This window comes from Lutra lutra, chromosome 11 (genome assembly GCF_902655055.1).
Source record: "Lutra lutra chromosome 11, mLutLut1.2, whole genome shotgun sequence".
Taxonomy (NCBI): domain Eukaryota; kingdom Metazoa; phylum Chordata; class Mammalia; order Carnivora; family Mustelidae; genus Lutra; species Lutra lutra.
The window spans coordinates 63,286,310-63,308,099 of record NC_062288.1 but is presented as its reverse complement, the minus strand read 5'-3'; the positions used below and the strand labels follow the sequence as shown (position 1 = coordinate 63,308,099).

Here is a 21,790-nt window from a genome sequence, read left to right as displayed (position 1 = left end):
AAATGGATGAAGGATCTCAATGTGAAAAAGGAATCCATCAAAATCCTCGAGGAGAACACAGGCAGCAACCTCTTCGATGTCAGCCGCAGCAACATCTTCCTAGGAACATCACCAAAGGCAAGGGAAGCAAGGGCAAAAATGAACTATTGGGATTTTATCAAGATCAAAAGCTTTTGCACAGCAAAGGAAACAGTTAAAAAAACCAAAAGACAACTGACAGAATGGGAGAAGATATTTGCAAATGACATATCAGATAAAGGGCTAGTGTCCAAAATCTATAAAGAACTTAGCAAACTCAACACCCAAAGAACAAATAATCCAATCAAGAAATGGGCAGAAGACATGAACAGACATTTCTGCAAAGAAGACATCCAGATGGCCAACAGACACATGAAAAAGTGTTCCATATCACTCGGCATCAGGGAAATACAAATCAAAACCACCATGAGATATCACCTCACACCAGTCAGAATGGCTAAAATTAACAAGCCAGGAAATGACAGATGCTGGCGAGGATGCGGAGAAAGGGGAACCCTCCTACACTGTTGGTGGGAATGCAAGCTGGTGCAACCACTCTGGAAAACAGCATGGAGGTTCCTCAAAATGTTGAAAATAAAACTACCCTATGACCCAGCAATTGCACTGCTGGGTATTTACCCTAAAGATACAAACGTAGTGATCCGAAGGGGCACGTGCACCCGAATGTTTATAGCAGCAATGTCTACAATAGCCAAACTATGGAAAGAACCTAGATGTCCATCAACAGATGAATGGATAAAGAAGATGTGGTATATATATACAATGGAAAACTATGCAGCCATCAAAAGAAATGAAATCTTGCCATTTGCGACGACGTGGATGGAACTAGAGGGTATCATGCTTAGCGAAATAAGTCAATCGGAGAAAGACAACTATCATATGATCTCCCTGATATGAGGGAGAGGAGATGCAACATGGGGGGTTGAGGGGGTAGGAGAAGAATAAATGAAACAAGATGGGATTGGGAGGAAGAGAAACCATAAGTGACTCTTAATCTCACAAAACAAACTGAGGGTTGATGGGGGGAGGGGGTTGGGAGAGGGGGGTGGGGTTATGGATATTGGGGAGGGTATGTGCTATGGTGAGTGCTGTGAAGTGTGTAAACCTGGCGATTCGCAGACCTGTACCCCTGGGGATAAAAATATATGTTTATAAAATAAAAAATAAAAAATAAAAAAAATACATGAGAACTTGACATTATTATTATCCATACTTTTCTATATGCTTAAAATATTATGTATTAAGAATTTTAAGTGACAAACCTATCGCTGTGTCCTAAGACAGTTTTGTTTAGTTTCATCCACATAAATGTGATTTCACATATATTTCGGAGAAATTTAAGGTTTTCCCTTTCTAACATATTGGGAGAGATGGGTGTTGGTATATGAGGATTCAGATATGAAGAAAGCCCGCTGGTAACATGCTTCAATCCAGAAGCCACCAGAGACCATTTCATTAAGGAACTGCTTGTGTGGCTTCCGAAATTATTAAAGGGGTCGTCCTAAAACTCCAGCAACTGGGAAACTCTCCTGGGGACAGCATCTTGATCCGTTGCATATCTATAGCAAAGTGACTCTCATGTAGTAAAGTAATAGCACCTGCAGCTGACTTTTTTCTAGAACAACCTTCCACTATGCCCTATGAGGTCTGTGAACCCAATCACACTCCATGGGTGGGCTGGAAATGGTGGAGAGCTGAGGAAATGTCGGCTCTCACTGGAGGAGTGGCCCAGAGCTTCAGCACTACTCACAGTCATGACCGCTAACGATGGAGCCTAGTCAGTGACTGACTTCTGAGCAGATTCCCCAGGGCGCCTCAGTCACGTCACTTTCTGGAAGCGATCCTTAGACGGAAAGGTATAGTACCATCACCTTTGCTGAAGCAGATAGCTGATGGCTCCTGTGTGCGTGTGGCTGCTGGCATGCACCCTAGTGTTGGCGTAGATGCAGCTCTGCTTCTGATCTCCATGCCTGACGTAGAAAGAGTTTGCGTGTAGAGATGCCAGCTGGCTTGCAATGACATTGTCGTGTGTCCTATTCTAGGGGACTACGGATAAAACGTCCATCCAGAGGCTTCCTCAGAAGAGAACTGACCAGCTCTGAGGTCTGAAGACATTTTAGGAAGCTTATGATTTTTTTATTATTATTATTAAACCAAGACCAAGTATTATGTGTATTATAAGTAATGAGTGGTAAACTTCAAAAAGTAACCTCCGATCTCCCTAATACAGGTTTTTAACAATAAGTACTTTGATTTGTATTGCACATCTATTAACTATCAGGGATAATGCTGGATTCTTAACATGCATTACCTTATTTAATCCTCATGACAACTCTCTAAGGAAGGTACCTTATCTCCATTTCACAAATTAGGGAACTGGAGCCTAATTGGTAAGCAGCTTGCCGGAAGTTAGCAGGCAGCAAGGCAAGGCAAGCCCATGCTTTTTGCTTGAGTTTCATTGCTCCTGGGTAAAGACTGATGTCAAATAGTCCGTACTGTAAGCACCTTCCTTACTCTGCCCGGGGATTAGACCAATTACCCCTGCACTAATTTTTCAGGTGCAGCCGTGGGTGCAGAGGGATCCTGCGCTGTCTTTTAAGTGAAGATTCCATTGAGTGCTCTCTTTGTAATTCTTTTATCTTGAGTTCAGTTTGAGGGATGGCCATTGTCATTCTTTCTGTAGATTGTATCAAAACTCATTTGTGGCGTATTGATTTAGCACTTCAGAGCTTCAGAAACCTGGTGAAATTTAGCTTTTCAGGCTTTTTCTAGGATAGGTCCTTGCAGGTATGAACAAAGGGCAGAGTTCCTGACTGAGCCTCACACTACCCATTTCATATGCCTATGTGGACAACTGCACACATGGACGGAAAAAGCTTAAGGAGAAGACTTAGTTTTTCTCCAAGGTATTTTTCTCGTTTGAAACAGCATGCCTCACATACATTGGGTCTGCTGGGGCAAACAAAGAGAAAGAGCTAAACTGAAGATGATCCGTCCTTGAGAGAGGACTTTCTCGTTCTTTGTTTGATTAATTAAAATAGTCATTTATCAAATGGAACAATTAATCATTAAATGGTCAGGTCTCAGGGCATTGAATCGCCAGCCATTGTCTAAGAAGAGAGCTTGTTCTCCAGCCTACTTAATTGTTCCTCCTCTTTCACCTCTTTGTCAGAGGGAAAGTGGTTCGAACACCCTGCCTCAGTGCCTCTCCAGACTCTAGGAAGACCTCTAGAAACCAGCCGAGGTTGTAGTGTTTGTCTAACGCAGGAGTGTTCGGGCTTCAGACTGGAGACTTAAAGGGAAGGAACTTGCTGACTCCCTTCCTGGAGCAACCCTGGGCAGCAAATCTGGGTATCAAGACATTGTGGAGGCAAGAAGGAACAATCAGGGTCTGTAGATGCCGATCAACTTTGCCAGTTGGTGGTTATTCTAAGTGACTCATTTATTCTTTGGTAAGCGGGAGGTTTATGAAGGTTACCAAATGTGACACAGAGTAGTTCACTCATTCATTAAATATTTCTTAGCATCAACTGTTACCAGTTCTGTGAGTAGGTTCTGGGAATGCAAGTGTGCCTAATACCCTGGTATGTAGCTAGGATTGATTATCTGTGGGGTAAAGCATAAAGAAGCATTGAAGAAAAACAGGTGTCCTTGATTTAAGAAGAGCTGCCAATGAAGGTGACTTGAAGAATGTTTATGCTTCAGCATAATAAATGCAAAGATTCCTAAGAATCAAAAGTGCCCTTGTTATTTTCCCAATTGCATCAAGATTAGAATATAGGGACTGAAACTTCTTTCATCCTGGTTGGTTATCTAAGTCACACTTCCCGTCCCAGCCAGGATTTCCAGCACTCATTCACATTCATGGTTAGGCTTTGTCCATCGTGATTGCATGAACATCCATATTTGTACATTGTATAAATAGTTTAGAATGTGGGCTAGATGTTTTTGCTTTGCTTCGAATGACAATTAGTTCCAGCAAAGTGATTTCCTCGGGTAGCGGATATATATGTCCATATATACATGCACATTTTGGATGATTAGTTTTCCGTGAATCAGAATGACGTGTTCTCTGCCAAGTGCTCACAAATAAATTTATTAAGTTAACCTCTTCATTGTTTGGTAAGGTCTTCCAGGTAGTGTTAGCCAGTTGTGTGGAGAATTATATGACTTTTCTACTCTAGAATAAGAAATCCATCATGGAGGGCACCATTAAAAGGCCCTCAGTGAGGATCATTCACCGCTGTGCTATGGGATAATGGTTGCCACATACCACGTACCTACGACATCCTGGCAGTCCACAAGTTTACAAGGTATTGTATATACATGATCTCATTTACATTATATACACATGATCTCATTTATATCCCCTTTAAAATCCTCACAGCGCCATGCATATTCTTCCCATTTTACAGAGAAAAAACAAAAACAAAAAAACTGAGTTCCAGGATAGTTTATCTCCTTAGAATCTTACAGCTAGTAATAGCTTAACCCAGTGATGTGCTGTCCCAACCCATGCTTCTCTTGTAATAATACCATACCACCTGTTCAATTCTTTTTTTCAATATTTTTATTTATTTATTTGTCAGAGAGAAAGAGAAAGAGTGCACAAGCAGGGGGAGTGGCAGGCAGAGAAGCAGGCTCCCGGCTGAGCAAGGAGCCTGATGGAGGACTTGACCCTAGGGTCCTGGGATCATGACCTGAAATGAATGCACAAGCCACCCAGACATCCCTCATGGGTTCAATTCTTGTCACAGATCTTAGCACATGGCCAAGGGTTGGAAGCTCCTGCAGGTAATGATAAGATCTTGCCAGCTGCCCCAGGCATCCCTCAATACCAAAGTGTAAGTTGACTTAATCTCAAAACCAACTTGGCACTCAAGCCAGTATTTCTCTACCTGGGTACACGTTAGAGTCACTGGACATGACCAACATACCGATGCTTGGGTTCCATCTTAAAATACTGGATTGCTTCAGAGACTCCTGGGGGCAGGAGTCAGTAAACTTTAAAGCTTTCCAGGTGATCTGAGGTGCAGCCAAGGTTGAGAGCTGCAGGTGGAAGCAAACAGCTTCGGGCTGGATGAAGGGCAACAAACCATGTGGTTTATCTTTTCCCTATGGACATAGGTTCCTCTGGGGGCCTGGAAATGCTGACGGGGTCATCTGTCTATCTTAGGTAGTGGTTTGGTTCATGCAGTGTCATCTCAGCTCCTTCTAGGTAGCCTCTCAGTTTTTGTGCTCATTGCTCTGTGAAGTGAAAATATGGAACCAGGGGTGCCTGGGTGGCTCAGTCGGTTAAGCGTTTGCCTTCGCTTCAGGTCATGATCCCAGGGTCCTGGGATTGAGCCCTGCATCAGGCTCCCTGCTCAGCGGGGACTCTGCTTTTCCCTCTCCCCCTGCCCCTCCCCCCCGTTTGTGCTTTCTCTATCAAATAAATAAATAAAAACTTTAAAAAAAAAAGAAAGAAAATATGGAACCAGTGGATTATTTAGCATTCTCATTTTTGAGGTGAAATCCTTAGAGAGCCAAGCATCTTTTAAAATATAGATGATGGATTTCATTATTGTAGTTTTTTTTTTAAATGTTTTTTATTTATTTGTCAAGGAGAGAGAGAGCAGAGCAAGCGAGAGAGAACCTGAGTGGGGGAGGGGAGAGGGAGACACAGACTCCCCACTGAGCAGGGAGCCTGATGCTGACTTGGGGCTCGATCCCAGGACCCAGGATCATGACCTGATCTGAAGGCAGGTGCTCAACTGACTGAACCACCCACGTGCCCATCATTATTGTTGTTTTAATATAAAATACACCTTGAAGAGTTTAAGAGTAGACAACAGTACATCTAATGTGCCTAGTATATGAGTGATTTTCTGGCTGGGTTAATGTTGCTAAATTGTGTTGCTACAAAAGGAAGAGACACCGAGCTGTGTGGCCTCAGTATAATGCTGTTTGTGTCTTGAGGAGACAGATGAATTCCCTAACTGGGAAAGTGTGTCGCTGCTGAATTTTCTTGGCAATTGCAAACCTTCCAGGAAGGGATGGAAAGCAAGAGCAAGGCAGCACCCACTACGTGCCTGTACTATGATGACGGCTCCACATGCGTGATTCCTTTCCTTCTCATCATAGCTCTCTGTGGTGAGACTTCTCAGCTCTGTTTTCTTTTCTTTTTTTTTTTTTAAGATTTTATTTATTTATTTGACAGAGATCACAAGTAGACAGAGAGGCAGGCAGAGAGAGAGAGAGAGAGGGAAACAGGCTCCCTGCTGAGCAGAGAGCCCGATGCGGGACTCGATCCCAGGACCCTGAGATCATGACCTGAGCTGAAGGCAGCAGCTTAACCCACTGAGCCACCCAGGCGCCCTCTCAGCTCTGTTTTCTAAGTGGGAAACTGAAATCATGTGCCCGCAGCATAGAGGGGTAGAGACAGAACTGATTCTGGCCCCTTCCAAGGATGGGGGCGGATGCAATCAGGGATGTAAAAACACCGAAAACTATAGAGGACAGAGACCCTACTGCTGGTCTCCTTATACAGCAGAGCCTTGGGTTTCTAAAAGGTTGTATGTTTCACTTCCATTTTTTAAAGCATCTCTTGGGAAGCCTAGATAATGAACAAGAACCAAGTCTGTTTTTCTGTTGAAACAAATTAGTATCTTCCACTCACCCCTTAAGGAAAAGACCAGCTTGGAAAGCCAATTTAGCCAAATGCTAGAGGTTTAGAGGGAATGCTTCTGCCTTGGGAATGCGATGAACCCTTCCTGATTCAGTCCTCTGTGAAGCTGATGCTAACATTGAATGGAGACTTTTGGCTGATTTTGTGTTTTCTCATGAGCTCACCTTCAAAATGTCACTAATTCATGCCAAATTAGCTAATGTGGCTGATCTGGTCAGAATCAGACATAAGCCTGGTTTGGAATTCCAGATAATCTGAAAAGATATCCAGAAAGAAGCTAGAAAGCGTCCAGAAGAGAGACAAATCCAGAGACATAGAGAAACATCAGGCAGATTATCTCAAACTGAGCAACACCTTAACTCACAACCCAAAATCAGTCCTGCAAGAAATGTCAGTGCCTGTCCTAGAAGTCTTCTGGCATCTGTCTGTTCAGGGTTTAGTCCCACTTTATCCACCGGGAGTTACCCATGGACATGATCACTATTACTACGATGGTCTTAAGAGAATTCATCATGGACTGAAGACATTCTTTATGCCAGACACTGTAGGAAATCCTTGACACACCCAGTCTGGCTGAGTCGTCCCAGCAGTCCTGCAAGATAGACAGCACTGGTACACCTGGGCTACAGAGGAGAAAATGTGGAGCTTACAGGTGAAGTGACCTGCCCAGGAAAAAAAAACAAACAAAAAACAGGAATGGTAGAAGCAGGCTTTAAAACTAGATTTCCGCCTGCAAAGGTCTCACTCTTATCTTACTCCTCAGTCAGACATCAGGAACGTGCTATTTGGTCTTATTTTTTCCTTTCCCACAAGTGAGATTTATTTAGAAAACAGTGGCTCATCTCAGGGTTGGCTGTTCTTGGTACGGGTCTTACAATCCTCAAATGATAGCACCAAAGTTGCTTTCTCCAACAAAAGAATGCCTTTTCATTCCTCAGAGCTTTTGTCTTCATGGTAGACCCGACAAGAAGAACAAAATGTGGTGGGCAGGAGGGGCTGGGGGAGAGCATAATTGTGAAGACCACACGTAACCTTAACAGATTCATGTAAGACTTCTCCCCACCCCAGGCAGTTTGTTGTGATCAAACTACAGCAGCAACATTAGCTTGCTCTCCACAGTTTCCACAACACTTTCAGTGTGTGCAAAACATTGGTACTATTGTTTCCTTTGTGAAGATAAGGAAGGAGACATTTGGAGAGACCAAAACAGTAGCTCTCAACCTCACACACAGTGAGATTATCTGAAGAGCTTTAAAAACTCCTGAGGTCTCAGACAAACCCGCATAGATTCTGCATTCATTGATCTGGGGTACGACCTGAGTATTGGGATTTTTAAAAGCTCCCTAGGTGGTTCTCACATGCAGCCGGGGTAAGGACCACCCAGTTAAGCACTCACCCAAGATCCTGGAGCTCTGCTTGGCTTGATTGTTCATCAACAGTGTGACTTTTGGAATTCCTGTTAACATTCCAACCTGGCCTAAGTGAAGGGAGAGATAAAAGCAGTTACTTAAGAGACCTTTATATAATTCCTTCCTGAACTATGACCACAAATTATATTAAGTGTGTGTCTGTTGGGGGAGATGATTTGCTTTTGCTTTGGGGGGAAGTGTGACTGTAGCTACTAACGAGCATGTTCAAGAATCCTGTATATTACACAGATTATATACTCAAACACTGAAAGTAGAAATGAGGTACAATTTGGACTCTCATAACTTACTGTGGTAATTATTAAAACTTACTCTGAACTTCAGTGCAAAGTTGCTTTAAGTATCGGGTGAAAGCTCTGAAGTTGAGCCGCTTGGACGTGAATCCAGAATCCAGACTTCCTGCATATCAGTTGTGTAGACTTTGGCGCGTTCCTTAAGTTCTCTAAGCCCCAGTTTTCCTTGCCCCAAAAGGGGTGATAACAGCACTTGCTTCATAGGATTGTAGAGAAGATTCACATTAAATTCTTAGCATTGTGCCTAGTAAATGTGTTGTCTGATGTCATAACTATCTTACCGCAGTGAATCCCAACACGAAAATGACAAGTTTGGTTCTTTCATCATTCCGTCCTTGATGGAGCTGATGTTAGCATTCCAATCCCTTGCAATTCAAAACTCGTGAATGATTTTTGTGCATTTTTTTATAAGAACTTTCCATCAGGCAGATACTGCAAGTAGACCTGCTTTGAGAAATGAAATGTATGGCAGTGGGATTTTATTCCTCATGTAAAACAACATTTCAGAGGCAACAAATGATTACTTTTTAGTGTGTGTGTGTGTGTGTGTGTGTGTGTGTGTGTGTGTGTGTGTGTGAATGCGGGTAGAAAAAGTCTAGAATGGAAATGTTTTCTTCCCCCAAAGGTGGTATCATGATATTATCTTTGAAAGGGCAGAAAACGTATGTCCAACACTTCTTATTTTAAGAAGGTGCTAATATTCGAATTTATTCAGAAGTTAAGAGCAGACCAAGTTGCTGCTCTCAGAGGTAGGGTTCTGCAACAGAGATTCAGAAATTCTCCACACGGAGTTGCCACTGCCGCATGAGAGATTGGGGAAGATTCCCGTGAAGTCAGAGAGGATGGAAGGAACAGAGACAGATCCTCACACAGATTGTTACTAACCTCACGGAGACTAGGCAGGACAGACAGTAGGTGAGGACTGGCGATAGTTCTGTGCAGCCTGCTTTCACTTAGTACAAAACAACAAGGTGTGCTGAAGTAAGGATTTCGGATAGTATGTGATATGACACCGTAAGATAAGGATGAGGAATTAGGCTAGTCTTTTCTGCTGGACACTGTGAGGTGTCCCTGTAAAGAAGTTCCCTAAGCTAATAAAATGGAGAAAAACCACATGCTGTTGGCTTCTTTCCAGGATTCCTAACACACATCCCCACTATTTAGGTGTCTGAGAGGTCCTGCCATGAAGATAGTAGTTTAAACCCAGTAAGTTTTGACTAAGGAACCTCCTTGTCCCCCAACAATACCTATCACACTCACAACTTTATTGAAGGGTATTTTGAGAAACAAAACGCTTTAAAAACCCTCTTTTACATCGCAATACCTGAACTATCAACTATATTAATTTGATTTAGGACTAATCTCAATCTATTTTCTGAAGAATAATTCGATACACTCGTCTCCCACACCACAAGAAAAGTAACCATCAAGCAAAATGGTCTCAAAGACCTCTCAAAGAGGCGGAGAGGGAAAAACAGATAGGTTGGCGGTGGCCGAGGAAAGGGAGAAGATCATACACACTTTTGGGAGAACTGTGGTGTTCACGAGAAAGGTGGTTTAAACAAATGGGGATTAAAACTCCTCAAAGAGCATTGCTTTTATGAAAAACAAATACTGTATGTAATTGTGAAATAAAGGATGGTGATGTATCGATTTTTGTCTTGCACTTTTCTTTTCCTAAGTACATTTGAAAGTAATATAGATAATGACTCCCAAATCCAGGATCTGTGCAATGATATGTACCTTTGTCAAATCCTCATTAGCTAATTAGACCATTTCCAGCAAGTAAATTGCTTTACGAGATGAGAGCAGATTTTGTGAATATGTCCCCAAGATTAAAAAAAAAATGGTCTAACTTGCTAATAATCAATCATATGGAGAGACGGGATTCTATGCCCAGTTTGGTTCTTCTTCTCTACCCCCAGAGAAGGAGAGGTGGATTTTAACACTACTGCTTGGGTTCAGGTGTGGGACCTGTGTAGCCGTTGAAAGCAGAAGGATCAGATCCTCTTCCAGTATCTTGGGAATAGCCAGTAGACAAATGAAAGAGCCCTAGGAGGCCAGGCCAGCGCCCCAGAACAAAGGTCTCCACTAAATTCAAGATGGTGTCCTTATCCCCGGTTCTCCCGTTTTGCTCTGTCATCAAATCACATTCCCCTGCAGACGAGAAAGGCAATCAATGCCTATAAAACAGCACTGTTTGAATTTTTCTTTTTTTCCAACATTTTGAGTAAGGGCGACAGCAGGCATATAAGTATTTCCACAATCTTGGTGGGAAGCCGATCTCTATCAGCAGGTTCAACTCTATTTGCAGTGACTGGTGGCAAGGGGAGTTTTTGTTCAGACAATCAGAATGCCAGCAAACGGTAACTGCTCCTTCATGCTGAGAAGTGAGAAATTCAATAATGCTTTGGCTGGGTTCATGCTGAGTAGCAAAAATAGAATGAATATGGAGAGGGACTGTGACTTGAAGAGCAGTAAATCAGCTAGCCCAGACGTTTGCAACAAGCAGCTTTTACTCTGAAGTCTCTCGTTTCTACCCCATTATCCAAGGTAACAGGGCTGTTTTTCTACTTGTTCCTAGAGTGTTTTGTGCTGTTTACCGTAAAACTCAGAATTAAGTGCTCTGAGGTCTTTAAAAACAAAACAAAACAAAACAAAACACCTCTCTTTTCTTCTTCATATTATGTCACTATCAGACCATTTGCTGCTCGTCTTTACTACGAGTTAGCCTAACTGAGAAGGCAAAGTTGGTGTGGATGTTACGGTAGTAATAGTGTCCCTTATTCGACCTGAACAGTTTTTTCTTCTGTAAGCGAAGTGACAAGTCTCAGTGGGGGGGTCACTAGAATGGAAGTCCCAGGACGGCAGGGATTTTGGTCTGTTTTCTTCACTGTTCTGTCAGCAACACCTAAGTGCTCTAAGAAGTCAACGAATGACCATTAGTCTACAGACAGGGAAAAAGTCTAGTCAGCTCTGAGCTCTCTGAGACGTCTCATACTAAAGCTCCAAGTGACCTCAGGTTTGCTGGCTTTTTGTTATATACGATCTTGCAGAATAGCTCTGATGTATGATTCTATGGAAGAAATTTTTAGCAGTATTTTTTTTTCAGAAGTCGCATCAGCAAAACCTGATCCACATAGAAAAATTAGAAAATGGAAACAACCAACCAAAAACCATGTTTAAACTCCTCAGATAACCACTGCTATGATATAACTATGACCTTCTGGATTTTCTTATGCTCATATTGATACATGCTGTAATGAGATTAGATTATATTTATTGCCTTTTTGATTTAACAGGATTACATGAACATCTATTTTTATTAACAGAAATCTATATGGCTTTTCTGTAGTATCGCAGTAGTGTATTTTAAGAATGTACCAGAACTTAACCAACCCCTCTGCTTGTACATTTAAGTTGTTTCTGATCTTTTGCTTGACCATATTGGAAGAGAGTTGTGGAACTGGTTTTCACAAGGGTAACCTTTTGTATCATGGATCTGTCCCCCAGTCTGAGCCCTTCAAGCTGACCCACCTGTGTATTACCTTTCTTTGCCCACCCTGTGTTGTTAGAATCACTTCAACTCAAACAAGTGTTTGAGGAAATGACTCAGCACCAGCTCTGTCCTTCATACCTTTTACCTAATTACTCTACCTCATCAGTTTGCGATGATCATTTAACCTGGTTTTCCCTTTATTCATTCTTACACTGTCTCACTGACAATGCTCTCCAGGAGGACCAAGAAGGGGAAGAGGGGGTGCCAGTGGTGGGGGGCAGAGCACAAGGGGCACAGGGAAGAGGGATCAGTTAACACTTTATGTCTTTATGTGGCTTGACTGCTTGTTTCTTTTTATCACTGAATAATATCCCATTGTATAGATGTTCTACAATGTGTTTATGCAATTAACTATTGAAGGAATTCCTGGCTTACGGTTTTGGGCAATTAGGAATAAACTTCTATAAAACTCGTGTACAGGTTTTTATGCGGACATCAGTTTTCAAATCAGCTGGGTAAATACCTAGCAGCATAACTGTTGGATCGTGTGGTAAAACCATGACTGGCTTCCTAAGAGACTGTCAAAGTGCCTTCCAAAGTGACTGTAATACTTTACAACCCCTCCAGCGAGGATGGGAGTCATGCCGCTCCTTGTTGTCCCCAGTGACGGGTGTCACCCACTCTGGTTTGGATTTTATCTGTCCCAATAGGTGTGTCGTGTATATCATTGCTGTTTTAATCTGCAGCTGTGGCTTTCTGGCCATGTGCATCTCTTCCTCAGCGAGGAGTCGGTTCAGATCGTTTGCTCCTTTGTAAATTGGGTTGTTGATTTCTCTTTACTGAATTTTAAGAGTTTTAAAAAATATTTTGGAGACAAGACTTTTATATATGTGTTTGGCAAATACTTCTCAGTACTGTCTTTTTTTTTTTTTTTTTTTAATCACTTCTGGATCATGTGCCACTTTGCAGCCCTAAAAGCTCACATCTGGTGCTAAATGCTGGTCCGTCCTATGGCTCTGCTCACCTGTTTGCTTTGCTATTCCCAAAAGTGATCCCACTGTTCCCTTTCACTTCCTTCACTCCATCCACTCATTGTCAGAAAACATTCATCTTCCAGCATCCTCGTTGTCTCTCTCTAGGAATTTGTCTTTCTTTATTTTAAGTAAATGACCGAGGTGAGAATGTGTTTATTCATCTTTCTGTAGTGAGAGCCCCAGAGAGGGTCCCACTTGTCTGTTTCCTGCTTTGAAAGGAAACAGGTCTGGGGAGAGCCAATGGCCCATGGTGTTTAGGTGGTGCCACGTCATTAGTGAGGCTAATGGTTGTCTGTCTTCCTTTGCATGGCCGCCAGTCATCAAGGCTCCTCTGCGCCATTTTAAACGCCCTGCTTACGCATCTAGCTCCTACGCACCTTCAGTCCCAAAGAAAACCGATGACCATCCTGCGAGGTACAAGATGCTGGATCAGAGGATCAAAATGAAAAAGATTCAGAATATCTCCCATAACTGGAACAGAAAGTAGGTCACGGGGAAGAGAGGGAGTGAAGGAGAGGCCCACTCCTCTGCCTGTCGGCTCTCACTAGCCAGAGTGGGATACGCTTCCAAGACCCTTGGAGGCTTTAGGGGCTGGTGCTTTTGTAGTCAACTCCAGCAAGGCAAAGTGAAGGCCATGTGTGACTCTCCCCTTTGTCATTTTGTTATGGACCCATCCATCACTGGATCTGGGAGTCAACACAGACTCCAGCAGTAAGAGGGTAGTCTCATATGGCTTTTATTTGTATAGGTCTTTCAAAGTCTAAATCAGACCCCAGTTAAAATGATGTATCCTCTTTAGAAAATTCCTTCCACTGACACTTCTTTTATCCCTAGAAGTGGACTTGCCCCGGTAAGAATATTGTTATAATAATCATTGTATTTAAGAAATGCACTTTGGGGGTGCCTGGGTGGCTCAGTCGGTTAAAGCCTCTGCCTTCGGCTCAGGTCATGATCCCAGGGTCCTGGGATTGAGCCCCACATGGGGCTCTCTGCTCAGAGGGGAGACTGCTCCCCCCACCCCACCCTCTGCCTGCCTCTCTGTCTACTTGTGAGCTCTCTCTGTCAAATAAATAAATAAAATCTTTAAAAAAATTCACTTTTAAAAACAGCTTTTCCAATTTTAAACACAATAGGAAAAGATGTTTTTAGAAGTACATTTCTTGGGGCGCCTGGGTGGCTCAGTGGGTTAAGCCGCTGCCTTCGGCTCAGGTCATGATCTCAGAGTCCTGGGATCGAGCCCCGCATCGGGCTCTCTGCTCAGCAGGGAGCCTGCTTCCTCCTCTCTCTCTGCCTGCCTCTCTGCCTGCTTGTGATCTCTCTGTCAAATAAATAAATAAAATCTTAAAAAAAAAAAAAAAGAAGTACATTTCTTAAATACGGTGACTATGACAATATTTAAAATTCAGGCAAATATGTAACTTTCAAAGTAAACCCATTAAAATTAAAAGCTCTGTTTCTGAATGTAACAATCAGAGGGATAAGAAGACTGATGAACAGTTGAGTTCATGGAGAATTCTGAACTGAGGCTCCACAAAGCAAATACAAGTCAAAAATAAAGACTCTTGCTTTGGTTGTCATTGGATGCTTCATGCCCGGTGGCCTCATTTTGTACCTTTAGAGACGTGAGAGTTTTCAGGAGACACATTTTGGCTCTACTTCTAATCTGTTACTTTCACTTACAGTTGATGATGCTAGAAATCAATGGGATGCCCATGCCTCAGAGACTCCAGGTTTGAGATCTGCCCCAGGAGATGTCCCTTTGGTCTTGTGGGCCTGGGGCAGGAGGGTATAAATTCCTGAACCTAATTTGAATCCCTTCCTTGCAGATTTTTGTCCATTAATTGGACAAGTTGGAGATACCTCTAAGTTAAATTCCAGATCAGTTTCCCAGCAGACCCTATAGCTGTGGCCCTTGGGGATCTCAGTTGCTCTCAGAGGTCTTGCTGGAATGGAAGTCGATAACTCACCTCTCTTCACTGTGGCATTTTTAGCTCTTCTGAATCTCTCCTGGACTTTTGACTTTGGGACTAAAATCACACAAAATGGTAAGGAAACGTCCAAGGCCAGAAATAGCTTTTGATCCCTTCAGAAATGCTCTGGTGCGGTGGAAAACTTTAGGTTGGCTGTCCAGCGGGCCTGATCGCCAGTCCTGTCCCGTCTATAACTAGTTGCATTTCCTCGGTCTAATGGTATAATCTTTAAAAGCCTAAGTTTGCTTAATTAGAAAGTGGGCATAAACCCACGACCTTTTGTGGTGAAGACTGAGGATAACATAGGTTTGGATTGTTATCGCTGAACTCAGTGAGTGACCGGAGCACAACCGATGTGACTAGGAGCCTTCCACGTCTGGAAAGGACTCTCAGGCATGCCTGCAAAGAAAGAGCTGTGCACGGACGGTCCCAGCATCTGCGGTCTGATTCTAAAGGGTTTCGTGTGCTCTCCTTCCCCTTCTCGCCACAGCTCCCTTCCCCAAACCACAGTTATGCAAGCTGAGCCAGCTCCAGAGTTTAGGGCCCACCATGCTACTGAGCAATTTACTTACAACATGCTTGACGATGGTATTTCAGGGAAATTTAATTACTCTACCAAAAGAAAAATCACTGTGACTTTTGGTTAGGAAAGCAATTGCAATTCTTAATTCCCAGCTTGGTGCTGGAGCAAAAGGATCCTTCTGTGGGCTCTTCCGCCTCAAGTAGGTTAGCTCTGCAGGTAATTCCTCCCTGTTTGTCTCCAGATGCCTCCATGCTTGCTTCGCAGAGCCATGTAGGCACACAGGGAAACTGCCCACGGGTAGCGGCCTCCTGGCAACCCAGTGCATCATCAGTGATGTTCCTCAAATCTCCCCCATTTCTTTCAGTCTTAGGCATTGAGACATCAAGGTGACTGTGCTTTCTCCACTGTGCTTCTTGACATTAGAAGCCATGATCCTAGGGACAAAGGTTGGCTCGTTCTGTATGTGTTTATTCCCAGATGCTGTTTTTCAGCTTTGGCTAATATGTGGATGGAACAAATGTACAGCTATTGGGATTCTGCTTTGCTTGTAAAATGCCTACCATGTTTTTTGCATGATGGATTGTATAGAAATGCCAGATTATATTCTTATAGCAAATAAAAAGATGCTTTTAAAGGGCTTTCTTGTATGAGTCGCCTTTTTCTTCTCCAGGATTCTGGGATTCATTTGGAAAGAGTTAGATTTTCCCTATGCGTGGCACGATTCAGTCCTGAATATCTCGTCACGATGAATGACACAACAAGCTTCTCAGTCGGGTTCCTGATTGTATAGGTGGTAGGTGGTTTTTTGTTTTTTTGTTTTTTAATTTTTTTAATTTTTTTATTTTTTCAGCATAACAATATTCATTATTTTTGCACCACACCCAGTGCTCCATGCAATCCGTGCCCTCTACAATACCCAAAGGTGGTAGGTGGTTTTCAACCCACCTTATCCGGGGCGCCTGGGTGGCTCAGTGGGTTGAGCCACTGCCTTCGGCTCGGGTCATGATCCGGGGTCCTGGGATCGAGCCCCGTGTCGGGCTCTCTGCTCCGCGGGGAGCCTGCCTCCACCTCTCTCTCTGCCTGCCTCTCTGCCTGCTTGTGATCTCTCTGTCAAATAAATAAATAAATAAAATCTTAAAAAAAAAAAAAAACCCACCTTATCCCTATACCGCAAACCCAATCGATTACTTTGTTAGTACAAGTTACCCATAATACCAGCTAGTCTGTAGGTAAACACCTGTGTGATTAACTCCGTTTCTGTCATTCCAGGCGAAGCTATGTAGTTGGAAAGAACCGACATTCTGAGGCTAGAAAAACCTACCATTAAATCTTGGCTCCCTTTTGTTTGCTCTGGGAGCTCCAGCAAGTTTTGGAATTCCTCTGAACTTCAGTTTCCTCCGCCGTAAACTGCGAGTAGTGATAGCCCCTGGCTCGGCACAGCGCAGGGCTGAGAATACGGTGAGGGCATCACTAAACAGGCGCTACTATCTCTTGGAGAAAGAGTAGAGTGTAGTAAAAAGAAGTCAGGCTTTTGAGTTTGAGAGCCATGTCCCTTACTAGTTCTGTGGCCTCAGGTACGTTGGTCAGATTCTGTATCTTCAGTAAAAAGAAGTTAATAATTTAACTAATAATTTGATTAATAATAGCTAGCCACCTGGCTGTTCTCCCAGGTACCGATTTCTGCCTCACACTGCACTTCAGTCTTTAATGTGCATTTCAGCATTTGGTTGGAAATCTGACATCCCGGCTCTCAGCTCTGCCTTCGCCTGTGTTTCCCCGCACCCTTGGCGTTCACGGGCTTCCATCTTTTATCTGTTAAGGCTCCTTCTCACTCTCGTGTTCCACATCTTTGCACCCTTGACCACCCCTGGCACCTTACTCGTACAGTTCTGTCCCTCATCTGTTCCCGTTCACCCCATCTCATCTGCCACACCGACCAAATTTTTCCAAATTTTTCCAAATTTCCACCAACACTGGCCTATGGCGTACAACGGACATTGCCCGGATGATGGCACAACAGGACAACTACATAAATTAAAAATCCAACAACAATATCAGCTAGTCTCAGATTTCTCATGGTCGTGTCTTCCTTAGACACCGACTTCCCTGTGTCTTCTTGGATCTCTCCTTCTACGAAGACCTTTCTCCCCTCTTGAACTTTAAATTCCTGTGAATGTGCAAAGCAGTGCATCTCTTACTCCCGACACCACACAAGCTCAAGGCATTTTTAAAGATTATGAACTCACTCTGCTGCACAAAGGGCATTTACTCTGGGTCCTGCTCCTATAAGCACAGAGAACTGACAGAAGCTTCAAGTGGTATTTTTTTTTCTTTGTAATATAATCCAAGCACAGCTACCTTGTAATCTAATCCAATTCTTAGGCAGGCCCAGCCCCTGTAAGAAAAGGGCAGTATAAATTGTTCTCTCCATCCTCCCACCACACCTCTGCCAAGAAAAAGTCTACAAGTGTTCTGGAGGCTTTGGCTGGGGGTGGGGGGGGGTGTTGGGGTTTTTTGTTTGTTTGTTTTTTGTTTTTCCATCTGGTAGTAATACTAATTTCACATGGGTAGGGCAGTGGCTGTCACTTATAGGTGTTCAGAGAACGCTAATTTCTTTCTCTCCCTACCTCTTTCTGCCCCAAGCCAGTTAAACCTTCCCAGGAACTCATCCACTGAGATTTTGAAATAGGGAGGGCCCTCCAGCGCTCTTATTGTTATGATTTCTAATTCCTGTGAGGTAGAGGGGAAAAGTGGAGATAGTTGATAACCACTATTTTAAGTACAGGATTTCCATAAAGATCCATGTTCTTGGGACACTCAGGGGGCTCAGTCAGTTAAGCATCTACCTTTGGCTCAGGTCATGATCCCAGGGTCCTGGGATCGAGTCCCACATCAGGTTCCTTCCTCAGTGGGGAGCCTGCTTCTCCCTCTGCCTCTGCCTGCTGCTCCCCCTGCTTGTGCTCTCTTTCTGTCTCCGACAAATAAAAAAATAAAATCTTTTTAAAAAATTCCATGTTCCTAAGACAGATGGAAGGCCACTTATTTACCTGCGAAGTTTGAATTTATTTCCTCATTGACTGCCAACTTCACTTGATCAATTACACTCTCTTTGATCCATTTCCAATCTAAAAAAACCCCAAAACTATTGGGCTGACATCTTGATTTATTGGGAGTCTGTCAAGTTAGATGTGAGGATTTGTTAGGTGTGAGGATTTGTTAGGACTGGGAGTTTCGTGTGGGTGAAGGATTAATGATTTGGCTCCAGGTGCCCAGGGAAAGGCCAGGAGAGCCAGAGAAGTTTCTGCAGTATGGTAGATGTAGGTGGTGGCCTTTCCTGGTGGTACGGTTTAAAGACTAATTTAGGAGATTTATGAGCATTCATTATGCTTTTTTTATATTTAAAGAACATGAAAACTGCTTTGGGGCACTAGCAAGTGATAGTAACTACAGAATACTATATTCAATTGTGTATTTTAATGTTCAGCTTGGATTCTCTGTGCATGTTCTGTGGCATGCTTTGTTTTGTACACTTGAGGAAGAGCTCCAGCTGACCCGTGCTTATAGAGGCACCTTGCCTAGAAACCAGCCATTATGGAAACAATTCATTTATGATTATTGCCCTTTTAGCATCTCTTATGACTCAGTGGGTAAAAAAGATTCCACACTTTAAGGCACAACGGTAAAAGGATATTAAGTAAAGGTAACACGGAGACAAATATCCAATTACAGCTGCTAAAAACTAAAATTATATAACACTGCTCTAGCCCAATAGATTAAAATTTAGTTAATATTTTTTGAGAACCCACTAAGACCCAACCACTTTAATATGTACTAATATATTTAAATTTTTTAAATGATTTTATTTATGTATTTATTTGAAAGAGAGAGAGAAGGAGAGAGAGAATGAGAGCATACATGCATTTGCACAAAAGCCAGCGGTGGGGGTGGGGAGAACAGAGGGAGAGGGAGAGAGAGAATCCCAAGCAGATTCCATGCTGAGCTCAGAGGTTGATGATGCAGGGCTCGATCTCCTAACTCTGAGATCAAGACCTGAGCCAAAACCAAGAGTTGGACGTTCAAGCTCAATTGGCTGAGCCACCTAGGTGCCCCATAATATAGTTAATTCTCGACAAACTTGTGTGGGAGTATATATTGTTTCCACCTGCTGTGTTGTTTGCACACTTGACGTACCTCTTTGCTGAACCTGCTAACTGTCCTTATGCATCTTCTGTCACTTGGCACGCTCTCATATGGCTCCAACACAGAAGCCAGCACCAGCAAACATAGCACAATCATTCCCAAACCAGATTGGTGGTATCTCTTTCCAACTCGGACCAGTATCGTGCCCTTTGTTGAAACTTTGTCATGAAGCTTTGCCAGGAGAAGCCCCACAACTGTGCTAACTTGACCACTCACACACGTGTAGCTCAGTCTTTCATGGACCAGCACTCACTGAATGCATCTTCCTCACCTCCCATCAATTAACCCAAGTGGATGGCCCTTTCCTCCACTTCCTGCTTCCTTTTCCCCGTCCTCTCAACTAGAGCATTGAGAAAACACAGTCCATGGGGAAAACGCATTCCTTAGTTATTTGGCTTCCATCCCCTGTGGGTATCTGACTCTATACCAACCTTTTATTTGTCCCTGATGTCTTAGAGAAAGACATATTTCTTTCCCTCTTTAAAACCAGCTCCCACTACTGAACCGTATCCCTCTTCTACTGGCCAAATAGGCTTACATTTGATTCTCATGCAGAAAACCAGCAATGAAATTCAACAATCAAGTGGACAAGTATCCAAACGGCCGAAGGACAATGACATTTCCACAGGCATGTTCCCTTTGAATTTTGGAAGCTTTTCACATTGCTGCCCGCACCACTTCATCTAGAAGCTCTCCTCCGTTCGCCTGTGAGCACTGCACTCTCCTGATTTGTCTTCGTCTCTTTACTTCAAGGCTGGACTAGCAGCTAACCACTTCTCTTTCTCAGAGGACTTTTCCCAAGATCATGCCATCACACTTCTCAGCTTTCTTCCCATAAATTGTATCTTTTCTCAGGATTTTAAGGACCAACTCCTTCTGCATGACTTCCAACTCTACAGATCGGTTGCTATTGCTTCTCAAGCCTACACAAGCATTCCCAACTTCCTGTTGGACTTCTTCATCTGAATGTCTTAAAGGTTCTGTAGCCTCACTTTCAAATTCTTCTCCAGCTTCCACAGTGTGCTCTTCTGGATGTCTGTATTTCTGTTATTGCTCCTCCCATTTTTTTAGCGACCCATTCTCAAAGTCATTTATCTTCTTTATTTCTCCAAATCAGTTTTCACATTTTGTCACTGATACTTCTCTGGAATTCTACTACCAGCTCCAGATCTCTTCGTTAGGAATTATGGCTTTTCATAGCAAGAAATGATACTCCCTCTCACGTCAGACACCTCCAAGCTCCAGAAAAACCAACTTCTGATGACCAATGGTAGAGGCTCTATCAAGAAACACATGAAGAACAAGTCTCTGCCAGTGTGCGTCTTCCCCAGTGGGAGAAGTGTACCCACTGCTGTCTCATCCACGGGGCTCTTCACAGACTGAGGTTCAGCACCTGTCCATGAGGGCTGGCAAGTTTGCAGAGAGCTCTGCCCAGTATCCTTTACAAGATCTCCCTTGCCCTCTTCCTCCCCAGCCACACTCAGAGGTCAGATGAATGCCAAAACATTCAAATTCAAACATTCTAGGACCTAAAGGCATGAGGGTATCACTGGGTGATTCTGTTTAATAAATGAATATATGGAGAAGGTATTAATTGGGCCTTTTCCAGAAGACAAAGGTCCTTATGAAATGACACCCATCACCAGCAGCACTATTTGATACTACTCACTTTCACTTGGAACTATTTCCTGACTGAACTAGGCCTGTTCTCATGTATGTTCACATCACTCTTTCACATTTTTATGCAATTCCTTCCACATCTTATGAAAATCTTAGTTATTCAAGACCCAACAGAAAATTTCATCTTCTCTGGGTCACATGCTCTGATCCCTTTGTCTAGAATTGGTCTTTTACCTCGGTTATCCCTCAGAATGCTCTATTTCGCTTCTTAATGACACTTGAGGGATGCTGCCTCAAAGCACACAGATCTTCATTATTTCTTACTATATTATCATCTTCGGGAGAGCAGAGACCATCCTCCCCACGCCACTTTCTCATATTTGTGTTTGCAACCAACACAGTGGTTCATACAAAATATGTCCTCAAAATTGTGATGGCTGAAGATGGCACCAAACCAGAGTAAGCCAGAGTTAGAAAATGTGTCAATATGTGACTAACACATTACCACGCCTCCTCTA

General features: G+C 43.1%; 1 protein-coding gene across 8 annotated transcripts in view; it reads left to right on the top strand.

Moving 5' to 3' along the window:
• PDE1C (phosphodiesterase 1C) overlaps positions 1-13,889 on the top strand; it is a 518,030-nt gene extending 504,141 nt beyond the window's left edge. For 3 of the 8 annotated variants that reach the window (XM_047694805.1, XM_047694806.1, XM_047694807.1), the window contains exon 19: positions 13,277-13,886. In XM_047694805.1, coding sequence (XP_047550761.1) covers positions 13,277-13,446 — 170 coding nt within the window. In that variant the 3' untranslated portion in view covers positions 13,447-13,886. Of the gene's footprint in view, positions 1-2,081; positions 3,673-13,276 lie in introns of those variants that run through there. The other 5 variants (XM_047694811.1, XM_047694812.1, XM_047694810.1 and 2 more) reach the window with 3 other exon arrangements.
• Positions 13,890-21,790: the final 7,901 nt, after the last annotated feature.